At 43.1% G+C, this 17045-nt stretch overlaps 1 protein-coding gene across 1 annotated transcript in view; it reads left to right on the forward strand.

Moving 5' to 3' along the window:
- The window catches only part of LOC128700588 (uncharacterized), a 91497-nt gene that overhangs the window by 36838 nt on the left and 37614 nt on the right, over positions 1-17045 (forward strand). Inside the window, exons 6-18 of the mRNA XM_070098939.1 lie at positions 1823-1982; positions 2326-2443; positions 3329-3594; positions 4532-4650; positions 5221-5329; positions 5951-6074; positions 10092-10236; positions 11322-11442; positions 11947-12180; positions 13210-13341; positions 13933-14079; positions 14747-14898; positions 15049-15197. Of these exons, the coding sequence (XP_069955040.1) occupies positions 1823-1982; positions 2326-2443; positions 3329-3594; positions 4532-4650; positions 5221-5329; positions 5951-6074; positions 10092-10236; positions 11322-11442; positions 11947-12180; positions 13210-13341; positions 13933-14079; positions 14747-14898; positions 15049-15197 (1976 nt within the window). The remainder of the gene's footprint in view (positions 1-1822; positions 1983-2325; positions 2444-3328; positions 3595-4531; positions 4651-5220; positions 5330-5950; positions 6075-10091; positions 10237-11321; positions 11443-11946; positions 12181-13209; positions 13342-13932; positions 14080-14746; positions 14899-15048; positions 15198-17045) is intronic.

A 17045-nucleotide genomic window follows, 5' to 3' on the forward strand; every position in this document is an offset into this window, starting at 1 on the left:
TCCTGCACTTGCAATTAATCTTAGCTCATCTATCTTATTTCTAACACTCCTGCTATTAGTATAGTAAACCTTAAGGGAGCTAGTCCCTTGCTGCCCTCTGCTGTCCCCCTTTGTTTGCTGACCTGTTCTATTGTCTTTATTTATAACTTCATGCTGAATGCCTTTTATACATTTACTGTTTCCAACCCTAGTGTTGCAACCTGCTTGTTTCCCACACACACCCATACCTCTATCTTCCATCAGTTTAAAATCATAGGCATTTCACCAATGGCCTTCTCAATCGAGTCTGCAAGTGCTACCACCCCTGCCCCAGAGAGATGAACCCCATCCCTTGCATACATATCATGTTTGCCATAAAAGTTGTTCCAGTTGTCAATGAATGGGATTGCAAGTTCCTTGCAGTATCTGTCTAGCCAGCAATTTACACCAATTGCCCTAGACAACCATTCATTTCCTACTCCCCTTCTAGGCAAGATGCTACATATGATTGGGATCCCTCCCTTAGACTTAATGAAATCTATAGCTGACCTGTACTTATCTAGCAGCTCTTCTCTCCTACCCTTCCCAATATCATTTCCACCAGCACTGAGACAGATAATGGGCTTGTTCCCATTACCTGACATGATATTATCCAGTCTGTTGACAATGTCCCCAACACCAGCTCCAGGGAAGCACACTCTATCTCTCATCTTCTTATTCCTATTACAAAAAGCACGATCAACATATCTTACCTGAGAGTCACCAACCACAAGAATGCGCTTACCTTCATTAGCAGGGGCAGTAGTACCCTTACCTTCACTGGCCACTGAAGTACATTCATCCTGGAGAACAGAGAAGCGATTTCCTACCTTCAGATCTGCACTCTTAACTTTCCTTACTCTGATGCGCCTCCCATTACTGTGAACAACTCGCCACTTGTAGCAGGTGCTGGGCTGCACCTCACTGCTGGTAGCCGTTGCTACCACCCCACCTACAGCCTCCTCACAGTGAGAGACAGACTGCACCTCACTGCTAGAAGCCTCATTCCCCACATCTCCAACCACCTCACACTCTCTCCCAGGCCCATTGAGGTGGACCTTCAGCCTCCTAATCTCCTCCTGGAGAAGCAAGACCTCCTCCTTCAACTCTCCAACCTCAGCTTTTAAAACACTGTAGAAGCAAGCCATGCTTTGTAACCGTCCACGCTAATCCCCAAGCAGCTCAGGGTCTGTGACCTCACGTGACGACTGACCACCTTCTGTACATAGTTCTACTGTCTTCAAGTTATGTCCTAGAATTTGTATTGATAAAGCCACTGGTTGGCGAAACGTCTACAATAAAGATACCCAGATGTTGCACATGTGTCTTACTCTTTTCTCCTGTGTATGGACTGATGAAGCCACTGTGTGGCGAAACGTTTCCTCAATAAAGATACCCAAGAGTTGCACATGTGTCTAATTTATCATCAATACTACTACTACTAATAATAATAATAAAAATAAAATAATAAATACTCTATTATTATTGTTTAGAGGGAAGCGCTAAACCAACAAGAACAATGAGCCCAGCAACAAGGTTAGACGAAAAAATTAAGGTTACTAAAAATTTCTGATTTAAAAAACTACTAAATCCAGTTTATTAGGTTGAAATCTATACACAATACATGCGATACAATTTTTTTTTATCTACAAATCTATCTTGTGGGTCAGCGATTACGAATGTGTTTAGGACCTTTAAAGACTTTAATACAACCTTGGCTTGTATGGGCGATTTGCCTTGAATGGGCCAGTAGACCTTCTGCAGTGTTCCTCCATTCTAATGTTCTTGTGTGTATCTGTGGCAGGTACCGCAATACATGGGTGTGGGGCTGCACCCACGAGGGCTGTGGGCTTAAACCTAAGTTGGAAGCTGTAGGCGTGGGCGGCGAGGGCGGCGAGGGCGGCGTCAGCTTGGTACGTGGGCGGCATGAGTCTCTCGGAGAGTACACGTGGGCGGTTGACCAGGTACGTGGTGAATAAGAACATAAAGAAGGAACACTGCAGCAGGCCTACTGGCCCGTACTTGACAGATCTTTCTCAAGCCCAGACCCATTAACAAAAATAATTGCCCAGCCCATTTTCAATGCTACCCAAGGAATATATTAGCTTTGATAACCATATTACCTCATATACAAGTCCCATTCAAATCCAATCCAATCCCACTCATGTATTACACGTGTCTAGCCAGTGTATATGTGGTGAGCATGCATTTATTACTGTATTGTGACCTAATATGACCTAGCAGGTAAGTATGACAAACTGCCTTAACCAGAAAGTCAGAGTGGTGAACAGTTGTTTTTTTCTTCAGAGTTCGACCAAGGCTTCTCTCCTCTTCACCGAGAACGAGACCAATACACAAAAGCTCTTCGGTGTGGATAACTACACCCCGTATGTGAAGGACGCTTTCCACCGCTACGTTGTTAGCGGTGAGTCTGGACGATGTTGTCAGTAGTAACTCACGAGACCGTAATGACGCGATTGCAAGCCCCGCCCGTGGTATGGTTTGTTAGTAGTGTGTGGGTGGTGGGAAGGTGCATGGGATGGTCTGTGTGTGGGGGGAAGGTGTATGAAACTCTGTGAGCAGTGGGAAGGTGCATGGGATGGTTTGTGGGTGGGAGAAAGGTGTATAGGATGGTTTGTGGGTAGCGAAAGGTGCATGGGATGATCTGTGGGTGGTGGTAAGGTTATGACATTTTATTGCGAAGACGTATCGCCCACCCAGGAGTTTATCAATTGAATCGACGAATTCCCTAGTGCGCGATACGTCTTCACATTTAAATACCATAACCCGCACTGCACGTCTTGACTGAGGAATGCAGCCCGCATGAAATTTTTTAGTTCCACACAAGTCTAAGGCACTTCAGACTTGAAACTTGAAACTTGAGAGACTCAAACACACATCACAGGCACTCGCTTGACCTGCAGTATGGCGGACGCCTCATCTTGTGACACCACACGCAACTGTATACATTTGAACGTCTCTGATGGTAGCCAAGCCTTTACTTCAAAAAAATCTTAGTAAACGATGTACGCTTTTTTTTTTTCTCAAGGATTGGGAGGTACTTGAACAAGCAGTCTAACAACTGCCATTTCATACTCCATCCACTGGACCGTGATGAAGGAAAATAGCAATCTTAAGAATTACATCGATGCTATATGCTGAGAAGCGTTTTATAGTTAGGATAAGATAGTGGAACCACAATTTCTCACTGAATTTGAAGTGGAAATTAGATGTTTCGGTTCATCCTGGACGCTAATCAAGTCCAGTGCGAGTCCAGATAGAATGTGAATTACAATGGATTTTCCTACAGATGAGAAAACCGCTGTAAACCCAAGGAAGAGAGGCACTAAGGTGTGTGCACACTACGTGATCACTCTGCTACCCGGAGCCTCCGCCACTGTCAGGTCTCGTCTGTGGCAACAAGACGAACCCCCAGGGCTGCCTCCCGTACCTAGTCCCCTTCAACACGAGGGGCAGGTCTCCAATCCTCACTCACAGAAGGGGCAGGTCTTCGGTGAAGCCTTCACCACTATCATGCAACAGAGAAAGCAGGAAGCCGACATTTTCTACAAGCGGGTGCGTTTAATACAAGATTCGGTAGTGTGTGATACGCTTTCATAAATCGTCACTCTAATAAGACATTGAATATTATTCCTCAGTTAAACTAGTTATGCTAGTTTAAGATCGGTTAGGTGTTATAAGTTAGGTTTATTTCAAGAATAAAACATTTTATATCATTCCCAATGAAAAAAAAGTGTATTTTCCAATGGAAAGATTATTTTTTTTTGAAAAGTCGAATTTTTAAACGAGTTCGGCTTATCAGGCCAAGGTTAGAACAGTATGAATCTTGGCAAACACAAATATGTTTAAACATCACAATTTAAGCGTAAACACCGGGTAAATATATAGCAAGTTAAGGATGAGATACTTTATTTGGAAATATAAACACATAAGCAGCATAATGTGATCCTTTATTGACAACGTTTCGCCCACCCAGTGGGCTTCATCATATTTATGACTTGTAGATGAATGGTTCGGAGAACCGACATGTTGATAAATTAGACACAAGTGCAACTCTTGGTTATCTTTATTGAGGAAACGTTTCGCCACACAGTGACTTCATCAGTCCATACGTAGGAGAAACTTGAAGAACAGGAGGAGAATGAGGTGATCAGTCCCTCAACCTTGAGTCGATATGTTCAGTCCATTCTATTCAAGATTGATGGACTGAACATATCGACTCAAGGTTGAGGGACTGATTACCTCATTCTCCTCCTGTTCTTCAAGTTTCTCCTACGTATGGACTGATGAAGCCACTGTGTGGCGAAACGTTTCCTCAATAAAGATACCCAAGAGTTGCACATGTGTCTAATTTATCAATATTTATGACTTGATAAAGCCCACTGTGTGGGCGAAACGTTGTCAATAAATAATCACATTTTATTGCTTATGTGTTTATATTTCCATTGAGTCGGTATCTTATACCATTTATTCCCAGATGCTTTATTTACAGGTGTTGAATGCTAGGCTAGGTTGTGAGGAGAAGCTGGTGGCCAGACAGGCGCTGGCTGGGCTCCTCTGGACTAAACAATTCTACCACTACATCGTCAAGGATTGGCTCGGAGGTGACCGGTAAGTCAACCAGTAGGAATTATGAAATAATAACATATGAAAGGATGAACACTTCAGCAGGCCTACTGGCCCATACTAGGTAATGCATCAGCTCACAACCAAGGAACACAGGATCAATCCTGTTGTTGGGAAGCGTTCTGTACAATCATGACCCATGTTTACCTGAAAGTAAATAAATTCCTGGGTGTCAGCCGACTTTTCAAGGCGGCATCATGGGGCCAGGGATGATAGTATACCTTAGATATGAACTTTGAGATGAGTAGAAATACGATAAGTTCTTTAGCCTCTAGATTCAACATTGTGACCAAAAAATGTTATTTTCCTTTTCATGTACTCCCATGTATCCAACTCTACACTACAGTGACTTCGGTAAATAAATCAGGAGGACCTTGAAAGAATGAATATAAATGCTTCAGAAAACTGACAAGGTCATAAATGAGACACTTGCGTAACACCTGGGCTTCCAAAGTGTTGCACAGAAGTGTGTCTCATTCAGCTACCTTCAAAGAATTTTGCTTAATTGGCCTAAAACACTTTTACTGAGATTTATGTCCACTTCCCCTCCCTCAGATACCAGCCGCCTCCACCAGCATCACGACGGACAGGGAGAAACAGTGAGTGGTTCCACCTGTACAACAGAGACGTGATCTCCATGCCTGACAAGTGGGAGTACCCCTGGGTGAGTGACTACCCTCCTGCCCAGGGAGCAACTCCTGTGTACTAGTAATAAATATACCTAGTTGAATGAATCTTATTGTACAAGAATGGTATACAATACCGACAATATGAAAACTGAGACACATGTGCAACATCTGGGTATCTTTACTGTAGACGTTTCGTCAACCAGTGGCTTTATCAATACAGATTCTAGGACATAATTTGAAGACAATAGAACTATATACAAAAGATGAGGTAATCAGTCCCTCAGCCTTGGAGTTGGTGTGTAGAGCACCGTAGTCGTGAAGATTCTGGTGAGGCAAGGAGACTTGCGCTTATATACTAACATGAGTGGATTGGGACGGATAGCAGACGATGGCATAGTCACATGACGTTCACGGCTACTACAACTTACCCATCCCTTTGGGTATGACCTACTTCCGCTGGGGAATCCCGCCTACCAGTGACTATGCCCTCGTCTACTACCCGTTTCCTCAGTAAAGATACCCAAATGTTGCACATGTGTCTAATTTACCAACGTTTCGTCCAGGGCTGAGCTTCATCAAACGTCGTGATTCATAATAAAGATTTCACCGTAAGTATAATATCTTTCTGACTACCTAACGACTTGCTCCGTCCGCAGTACGCTTCCTGGGACCTGGCTTTCCACACCGTGACCTTGGCAATGGTAGACAGCCACTTCGCAAAAGAACAGCTGATGCTTTTCCTCAGAGAGTGGTACATGCACCCCAACGGTCAGATACCAGGTAAGAACGTAAGAAGAAATCCATTCCACTAACAGAATATTTACCCATCCCATTTTCAACGGTACCCAAGGAATAAGCTAAGGTAGGTCCTGGACCAGTTGCTGGGGTCGGCTGCTGAGAACAACAGAACATAACTAAAGTGACAGAAACACCTGAGGTTGATGACTCTGTACATCTGGACCCTCCTTTGGGATCCTCTATTAAGCATAGGAATATAAGAAAGCAGGAACACTACAGCAGGCTTACCGGCCCATTCTGGGCAGGTTCTTCTCAAGCCTAAACCCACTATGAAAAATACGAGATGGCCTGGGAGCTTCTGGCATATTTAAAACTCTTTCAGCATTTCCTTCCCGCCATATCTATTTTATCTCGTTATATCAACATTGCATTGGTTTAATTTAGCAAATATTTTTGCAATACAGTAAATTGGTTTTAAGTCAACACCGGGAACTCTTTGAAGTTATGTTCATTGTTACTGGGAATATAAATAAATATTTTTCAGTCACTCCATGATCCAATAAAGGCATCCTTGTATTCTATAGGCCTAACCCTATCTACTTCAATGATCTGAGAGAGCTGTATTTCTATATTTTATAAGCTCAACTCCCCCTTACCACAATAGTTCGAAAACGGTATCCCCTCCGTCTACCTCAAGGATCCGAGAAAAGTATCCCCCGTGTCCAGTAAGCCCAGCCTCCTCTACCTCAAAACATGCAAAATGAATAACAAAGAGTGCGGCACAAGTGCCGATAAATATCACCACTGAAGATGTGAAGACAATCACAGGAAGTATGCACAAGGTATCACAAGGAAACTAATATCTAAATTTTGTCGAGTTTATTCTCCATTTCCCTTCTTCCCACTGTGTTATCACATCTCTCCTTATTCCTTATCTCTCGTTATTATGTTCCTTAAAATTATTTTTTTTTATTTAACAGACAATGATTGCTTTTGATTCAATATATTTTTTTATGTGATTTTTATATGTATTAAAAAATGTGCGTGTGTGTGTGTGTATGTGTGTGTGTGTATGTGTGTGTGTGTGTATGTGTGTGTTTGTGTGTGTGTGTGTGTGTGTGTGTGTGTGTGTGTGTGTGTGTGTGTGTGTGTGTGTGTGTGTGTGTGTGTACTCACCTATTTGTACTCACCTATTTGTGATTGCAGGGGTCGATTCACAGCTCCTGGCCCCGCCTCTTCGCTGATTGCTACTAGGTCCTCTCTCTCCCTGCCCCATGAGCTCTATCATACCTCGCCTTAAAACTATGTATGGTTCCCGCCTCCACCACATCACTTTCTAGACTATTCCACGGCCTGACTACTCTATGACTGAAGAAATACTTCCTAACATCCCTTTGATTCATCTGAGTCTTCAACTTCCAATTGTGACCTCTTGTGTCTGTGTCCCATCTCTGGAACATCCCGTCTTTGTCCACCTCGTCTATTCCGCGCAGTATTTTATATGTCGTTATCATGTCTCCCCTGACCCTCCTGTCCTCCAGTGTCGTCAGGCCGATTTCCCTCAACCTTTCTTCATAGGACAATCCCCGTAGCTCTGGGACTAGTCTTGTTGCAAACCTTTGCACTTTCTCTAATTTCTTGACGTGCTTGACTAGGTGTGGATTCCAAACTGGTGCTGCATACTCCAGTATGGGCCTGACGTAGATGGTGTACAGAGTCTTAAACGTGTGTGTGTGTGCGTGTGTGTGTGTGTGTATACTCGCCTAGTTGTACTCACCTAGTTGTACTTGCAGGAGTCGATTCATAGCTCCTGGCCCGCTTCGCTCGTTACCTCTGTGTGTGTGTGTGCGTGTGTGTGTGTGTGTGTGTGTGTGTGTGTGTGTGTGTGTGTGTGTGTGTGTGTGTGTGTGTGTGTGTGTGTGTGTGTGTGTGTTTAGTGAGGTTCTCTCCGGCTGTTACCAACATAAATCATTATGAAAATTACACGCAAAGAGAATATTATTCCTTGACACGAGAACACATAACTTTTCCATTCTATATTCTCAATATGTGGTACATTATACTGCATTATAGAGTCAGTTAGGTATCTGGTGTTATGTACAGTGAGTGCATTATTCAGGAGCCTCCAACAATGGCCACTGGTGGCCTCAGTGTGGGAAGAAATATATAATGAAATAAAACACGTAATGCATGGGGGTTTGAACCCATGGCAAGTGAGTTGTTAAACTTACAGGCCAGTGCGTTAACCACTGGACCAGTTGGCTCTAATAAGAGCCAACTGGTCTAGTTGGTCCAGTTAATGTTGGTAGAATTACCGACAATATGTTAGGTGAAATGACACAAGTGCAACTAATGTGGCATTTTATTGTGGCAACGTTTCGCTCTCCAGGAGCGGCTTGATAAACCTCTTGGAAAGCGAAACGTTGCCACAATAAACGTCACATTAGTTGCGCTTGTGTACTTTTATCTGATAAGATTAATTCATCTAAGTATATTTCTGTACAAAGCAGATCAAAGCTCCACTTGCTCCGTGATTCGTTTGTACTTGTGTTAAGACGGTTTTGTGATGGATGAGAGAGGGGGAGAGACAGGGAGATTATTATTATTATAATCAAAAAGAAGCGCTAAGCCACAAGGACTATAGAGCAGAGAGACAGGGAGAGAGGCGAGGAAGATGAAAAAAGGAAAGAATCGGTGAGAGAAGGAGGAGAGAGGAAGGTGAGAGAGAACTTAGAGAGAGGAGACTGTAGAGAAACCTCGAGAGAGGTTAATTTTCCTATTTTTCTCCTTAACATTTCTTTCTTAATGCAGCTTCACATTCACAGTCTAAGTGATCCGAGGTTTTCCTGTATTTAATATAAATATTGTCCCCTTGAACTGCTTTTATTTAGTGTTTTCCTTTTTCATTACTATATTTTCCTGTCCAATATATATAAATTCTTCAGGGGTTAATATCGAAGCTGAATTTTCTTTGTTAATGAAATATTTGAGATATTCTTATCAGTCAAAATCGCCAATTTCAGCTTTATATTTTACTGATTTCACTATATATTAAAAGTTCCAACGGCTGGTCATCATCTAAGGCCCACGTCGGGAAACACTTGTCCTGTTTCCTGACGAACCTTACCTAACAACAGTAAGCGCAGGTTTTCACGGGCACCAGCGACCTTCCCCATCATGTAACCGCATCAGTGACTGTTGTTTATCCATCAAGAAGATACAAAAGTCTGGGAGATGCTCTCCGATAAATAGCTGACAGCACTAGGAGCCTATTATATGTGTGGATACAGTGACAGAAAAGTATCTGAGAAATAGATACAATAAATGGCAGTGGATTGAAATGAGAATATAAGAAATAGCTGCACACTAACAGCACCTTTCAAGGCAGGTGAAATTGCCGACCTAGAAAATGTACAGAGAACTTTCACGGCGCGCATAACGGAGATAAAACACCTCAATTATTGGGAGCGCTTGAGGTTCCTAAACCTGTATTCCCTGGAACGCAGGAGGGAGAGATACATGATTATATACACCTGGAAAATCCTAGAGGGACTAGTACCGAACTTGCACACGAAAATCACCCACTACGAAAGCAAAAGACTTGGCAGACGATGCACCATCCCCCCAATGAAAAGCAGGGGTGTCACTAGCACGTTAAGAGACCATACAATAAGTGTCAGGGGCCCGAGACTGTTCAACTGCCTCCCAGCACACATAAGGGGGATTACCAACAGACCCCTGGCAGTCTTCAAGCTGGCACTGGACAAGCACCTAAAGTCAGTTCCGGATCAGCCGGGCTGTGGCTCGTATGTTGGTTTGCGTGCAGCCAGCAGCAACAGCCTGGTTGATCAGGCTCTGATCCACCAGGAGGCCTGGTCTCAGACCGGGCCGCGGGGGCGTTGACCCCCGGAACTCTCTCCAGGTAACTCCAGGTATATAATTTGTCAGTTTTCTCCCACTTTCACAGACTTAACAATTTATTCTGTTCCTTTACTTGCCCTTGGTCACTCTCTGATCTTCATAAACTCACTGTTTTTTTTTCTGGTCACTGTCCATCAGCGTACGAGTTTGCACTGGGCGACGTAAATCCGCCGGTACACGCCTGGGCCACCATGAACGTATACCGAGGCAGCGCTGAGTGGGGACATCGTGACAACAAGTTCCTAGCTAGAGCTTTCCATAAGCTCTCTCTTAATTTCACCTGGTAAGTCCCCCTCAGGTCTCGCTTCTGCCTTACGTGGAGGAAAACTGCAACAGGACTATTATCCCATGTTAGGCAGGTTCTTCTCAAAATCAAACCAACTAAACAAAATTATTTGCCCGGCCAGTTTTCAGTGCTACTTAAGGATAAGCTTTGACAACCCTGTTAACTTGTGTGCAAATTGTACTCAAATCCATCCTCTCTCATGTATTTATGTGGTCTGAAGTTGAAGGTACCCAAGGTTTTAGCTTCAATGATCCTACTAGGCAGACTGTTCCACTCATCGACTACCTTTGCTACCCTATACACTATACTGCAGCAGGCCTACCGGCCCATACAAGGCAGGTCCTTACCAAAATCACCCACTCCTACCTTTTTAATACATTTCTTCAAACAGGTGTAGTGTCTGATATGTGGAAGATGGCCAATGCAATTCCTATTTTTAAGGCGAGAGACAAGTCGTTACCGTCAAACTACTGCCCAGCAATCCTGATTCCAATTGTATGCAAATTAGTACAATCCATGGCATCCATCATGGATTCACGAGGGGCCGCTCCCACCTGATTATTTAACACTCAGATGCTAAACAGATCAACACTAACTCAGTTGATAAATAACCCCTCGAATGATTAGTCTCTCTAACTTCATATGTAATAATATTTATAGAATTACCCACAATATGTTAAGTAAAAGGACACAAGTGCAACTAATGTGGCATTTTATTGTGGCAACAATCAAATGTCACATTAGCTGCACTTATGTTCTTTTACTTAACAATAACGACAAAGCTCCTGGAGAGCGAAACGTTGCCACAATCAAATCCCGCATTAGTTGAACATATGCCCTTTTACTTAATAATAATAATCACAATAATAATAATAATAATAATAATAATAATAATAATTTACTACAAATACATGTACATGGTATACAGGCCTAGCTGACATCAATGACATGCTCTGCTCTAGGTTCTACAGAGGTTCAAATCGCACTCATTTTCTCCTCATTATATTTGTTTAATAATTTTTTTACAGTTGTGCACTATGTTATGATATGATTTCTGTTAGTAATGGGCGTTATGTGTCTAGGTGGGTCAACAGGAAGGATCCCAACGGCAGGAACCTGTTTGGTGGTGGGTTCCTGGGACTCGACAACATTGGTGTGTTCGACAGGTCGCGTCCCCTTCCTGTGGAGGGTCAGTTAGAACAGGTACTGGTCTGGAAGCTCTTGGTACTTTAGAGAGAATGTGTGAGCGTACGAGGGTGTAGTGTATATATGATGGTGGTGTGTATGTGGCTTGTGTGTGTAGTCATGGTGGTATGTGGCTTGTGTGTGTAGTCATGGTGGTATGTGGCTTGTGTGTGTAGTCATGGTGATATGTGGCTTGTGTGTGTAGTCATGGTGGTGTGTGGCTTGTGTGTGTAGTCATGGTGGTATGTGGCTTGTGTGTGTAGTCATGGTGGTGTGTATGTGGTTTGTGTGTAGTGTGGTGATGGTGGTGTGTGTGCGTGTGTGTACTCACCTAATTGTGGTTATATGGATCGATTCATAGCTCCTGGCCCCGCCTCTTCACTGGTCGCTACTAGGTGTGTGTGTGTGTGTGTGTGTGTGTGTGTGTGTGTGTGTGTATGTGTGTGTGTGTGTGTAAAATTAAAGATTCCCAACACAGGTAACTGGGATAATAGCAACACGTTTACTGTTTCTCAATACCAGGCAGACGGCACAGCATGGATGGCCTTCTTCTGTGTGGTGATGCTGGACATGGCCCTCACGCTAGCCGAACAAGACCCTGTCTACGAGGACATGGCTTCCAAGTACTTCGAACACTTCATCCTCATTGTGGATGCGATCAACGCCTCGGGTCAAGGGCGAGGTCTCTGGGATGAAGAGGACGGGTTCTATTACGACTATATCCGGAGGAACGACGGCACTTCCATGCCTCTTAAGGTGAGTCAGGTACTTCAGTCATGTTATCTGCGTGTTCTGGGAGCAGTACTGGTCACAGTACACATTCCTCGTAGCTCACAAGCGAAGGACTCGGGTTTAATCACGGGCGGGGACGAAACGAGGGAGTAAGTCATCTTACATAAACATTCCTATGATCCTTTTTTTATATAAGGGTTTTTACTGGGTTAGGTTAAGAGTTCCTGTCTTTGTTTACAACCTAAGAGTTGTTACTTACTTCAGCTCTTTGGAAAACCTTCGCTAGCATTATCTTATTAAATATTTATTGCTACGAAATATACAAATTGTGAACATGATGGAAGAGAAGCCAGCTATCTCAGAAATGGTGCCTACGTCTTTTCTTCGTAATGTTGTACCACTTAATCTGTATACTGCAGAAAAGAAGAGGAGGTTCAAGCAAGTATGATCACATGAAGCGCCTTTGCAAAGGCGCTTCATGTGATGGTATTTGCTTGGATCTCCTCCTCTTTATTGCAACACTGCAAAGTCCTGATGTGTTGATTGCATCACGAGAGGCCTAGAGCTATCATTCAAGTTCCCATGTGGTTCTTTTGCACGTTACACAAGAAATAGTACCGGTCCCAGCAGTGATCCTAGTGGAACCCCACTCGTTAAACTCTCCACGACACCTCTCCCCGAACAGTCACTCAGTTTTTTCTTTCCTGTTAAGTATCCCTTTAATCCATATTATTATAATCCTATTATTATAATTATAACTAAGCGCTAAACCCACAAGGGTCATAATGCGTTTCCCCTCGATCCATAGTTGTACATTTTCTCGGTTAATTTTTTAATTGAAAGTGACTCTAGTCAATAAATTTGATATTCTGGGATTGTTTACATAAAACCGAAAGTATTTAACTCAAGGCTTTTACTCTGCATTATCACAGTTTTTTAGAAGCTTAATAAAAATTAACAGTGCTTTTGAGTGTCTATAGTTTAAAGTGTGAATTAATATGGGTATCCAATTATCTGTATTCATTTGTGTGTGTGTGTGTTTTGTTCGCATAGGTACGGTCGGTGGTGGGACTGGTACCTATGTTCGCTGTACTGGTACTGGCGAAGGAGGAGCTACGATCACTCTCAGGGTTCTACAAGAGGACCAAATGGTTCATTAAGAACCGCCCTGACCTCGCCTCCAGGGTAGGTTTTCCTCCTTAATTTTTATTATATACGTGAAAAATACAATGTCTCCACTAGTAACCTGCTCTGGTTCTTTACTAACAATTCCCTCTGGTTCTCTACTAACAACCCCCTCCTGCTTCTATACTAACAACCCCCTCCTGCTTCTATACTAACAACCCCCTCCTGCTTCTATACTAACAACCCCCTCCTGCTTCTCTACTAACAACCCCCTCCTGCTTCTATACTAACAACCCCGTCCTGGTTCTCTACTAACAACTAACCCTGACTCTCTACTTGACAGTCTTCCCTGTTTATTTACCCTCTTCCCCAAATTCTTACCTTTCTACCAGCATTTACCCTTGCCTAATTACTATCAACTTTTTCTTGCATTTTTATCAGATACTTTATCTGCACTTCTGATAACTACCAAGAACTTAATATGCTTTTATGTAACATTTCCTATCACTGCAGCAACTTCCCTGTCCCTCAGGAAACTTCCCTATCTCTCAGACAACTTTCATTTCTCACAGACAACTTCTCTGTCCCTCGGACAATTTCCCTGGCCGTCAGACAACTTCTCCTGCTTCTTCGTACAATTTCATGTTGCAGGTGACCTTCCTGAGCGAGGAAGGGTCAGACAGGATGCTGCTGGCGGTACCCACGAAGGAGCAGCTGCTGCGGCTCCTTCGTTACCTTCTGGATGAGGAAGAATTCCTCTCCCCTCACGGCATCAGGTCCCTCTCCAAGGTACACAAGGTAAGTAATTCACTCTACAAGGTACACGAGGTAAAGTAGTCCTGTCTCCAAGATACACATAGTAAGATAGGTCTTTGTTCAATATATACAAATTAAAGTAAGTCCCTTCCCATGACACACGAAGTAGGTTCCTTCCTAAGACACACGAAGTAGGTCCCTGTTGCGCTGAAGGATCTCGCACGAATTTTGAGCCTCATTTATACCGACAATACCGACATGTTATTTAATAAGACCTGGGTATTTTTACTGACGAAGCCAAGCAATGGCTTCCTTAGTCCAATACGGAGAATATAAAATGGATACATTGGAAGAAGCAGAGGGGTAATTTTGATAGAAGGTATCCAGTCCCTTAGGTTTCACAGGAGGTATCCAGTCCCTTAGGCTTGATAGAAGGTATCCAGTCACTTAGGTTTCATAGGAGGTATCCAGTTCCTTAGGCTTGATAGAAGGTATCCAGTCCCTTAGGTTTGATAGAAGGTATCCAGTCCCTTGGGTTCGATAGAAGGTATCCAGTCCCTTAAGTTTGATAGATGTTCAGTCCCTTCAGTTTAATAATTCTAAATCACCAGATGCGCAAGGATAGAGACACACTGCGTCAGAATACAAGTGGACCAATAATTACGTCTCTATCACTCGACTGCCATTCTTCCCTATTCCTCTTCGGTAGGATTCACCTTTCGTGCTGGAGGTGGGAGGAGCGAGGCATGAGGTGTCTTATGTTTCTGGGGAGTCCAACACGTATCTCTTCGGGGGCAACTCCAACTGGCGTGGTCCGATCTGGGTCCCAATGAATTTCCTCATCATCACTTCCCTTAAGAGGTCAGTAGTGCTGTTTCACAGCTAGGTAGAACCTCAGACTGGAGGTATAGATTTAAATATTCATCATGTTTAAATCGCAAGAGTGATTTAAACATGTTGAACAATTCTCAATGAGGAATTGAATCAGCCATAACCACGGCTTCCCCACAGGTACCATTACTTCTACGGAGAGGCGCTGAGAGTGGAGTGTCCGGTGGGGTCGGGCCAGATGCTTACTCTCGAGCAAGTTTCCATCTTCCTCGCCAGACGCTTGGTCTCTCTCTTTCTGCCAGGTCCTGACGGCGCCAGACCCTGCCATGGTAGGTCTTTTGTTGGTATATACAAATGATGTATATACCAGCAGAGTTTACTTTAAGCCATATATTAGTGATTAAAGTATAGTTCACTAGTGGTGAACAGGTGAGAAGTAAGCTTAATGAACATTATGTGGTGAACAGGTGAGAAGTAAGCTTAATGAACATTATGTGGTGAACAGGTGAGAAGTAAGCTTAATGAACATTATGTGGTCGATGATATAGAAACTTAACCGGTTAACTTAACATAATCATCCTAACCTAACATATCCAATATAAACCACGGAACGGTTTGGGATTGAACCAATGGCAAGTGGGTTCCATCTTCACACGTTCCGTGGTTTGTTTGCAATGTCGTTGTTACGATATTAAACATAACCTAAATATTCATTGCAACTTATCACAACAAATGGGTAACATCCAGTTACCTATTTCATGTCAAGTAAACATGAGGAAACAGGCATGAATATAATTGCCTATGGATCTATTCCCTCCCTGGAATCACACCCAATTCCTTTCGCTTGTGAGTTGAACACATTACAATCAAAATTTCACCGAGGTACCGCTGGGACCTCGGTGATCTTTCAGGAAATTGTTTACTGTGATTTCAATTTTTTTTTACTAAGGCGTAAATTTTTACACCATTACAAAGTTTTTGTTAATATTAAATAACTGTGTGTTTGTACTAATGTTTCTTTTAAGATGGATTTTAATAACCGGAGAAATGTGTGTTTAAGTGAGAAGTCTTGTAAGCTATTCTTCCCCTCTTGATCCCGTAATTTTCCCTAAATTGACTCCCTCACTCTTTTCCGTTAGTGTGACTTTGTAAATAGTTCAAGTCGGACCGAAACGTCGTCGTAAGCTCCTCTCTCATATGTGCGGGTTATTTGTGTAATATTATTGTTTACTGTGTTGAGCGTTGAGCACTGATGCTGCTCAAGGGCTCTTAACCTAAGAAAGATTATTCACTGTATACATTTGATTATGACAAGTTGATGCACGAGTCATGTGATCAACACTTGGGTCTCACTGCTGGAACGTTCCGCTTGCAGAACAGACTTTCAGATGAATATAACATTAGAGACAGCAGTAGTTTTGACGATCAGTCCCTCAGCCTTGGTAGGATGCTCGAGGGACTGACCACCTACTACCAAAGGCTGGATGACTGACGTAAAAAAAAATGTCACTTCCATTGTCTTCGGTGTTATATTCTCAAGTATCAGACTGACGAAGCCTGTTGCACAAGCGAAATTTTTCTGCAATGAAGATAGTCAAGTGCTGAATGTGTTTCTTACTAACTCAACTCAAACCTAGATTTTGTAAACTCACGCATGTCAAGTGACAATGGACGGAAGTTTGGTGTTTCCTGTCTGGCCTGTCTTAGATACTGGGGCACAATTTCCTGTATTACTCACCGCTGTCAGTTGCTTTCTGTCAACTGAATTCATGTGGACTCATGAAATCGTAATGACACGATTGCAAACAAACCAAGGTTTGGGTGGGGATTGAACTCGCGGCATTTGAGTCGTAAAACTCCAGGCCAGCGCGTAAGCCACTGGGCCAGCTGGCTACAATAACGTTCATCCAACTATGTATATAAATATAGGTATATAGTTATATAAGTGTCGAAATATACCTAGATGGATGAATCTTATTGTAGTCAGCTGGCCCAGTGGTTTACGCACTGGCCTGGAGTTTTACGGCTCACTAGCCGCGAGTTCAATCCCACCCGTATCGTGGTTATATTTCATGTAGACTTTAGCTGTGTACACAGTGTGCAAGCCTATGTATGTACTCGCCTATATGTTGATGCAGGGGATGAGTCTCATCTCCTGGCCCTGCCTCTTCGCTGGT

This window comes from Cherax quadricarinatus, chromosome 65 (assembly GCF_038502225.1).
Source record: "Cherax quadricarinatus isolate ZL_2023a chromosome 65, ASM3850222v1, whole genome shotgun sequence".
In the NCBI taxonomy this organism is placed as follows: Eukaryota; Metazoa; Arthropoda; class Malacostraca; order Decapoda; family Parastacidae; genus Cherax; species Cherax quadricarinatus.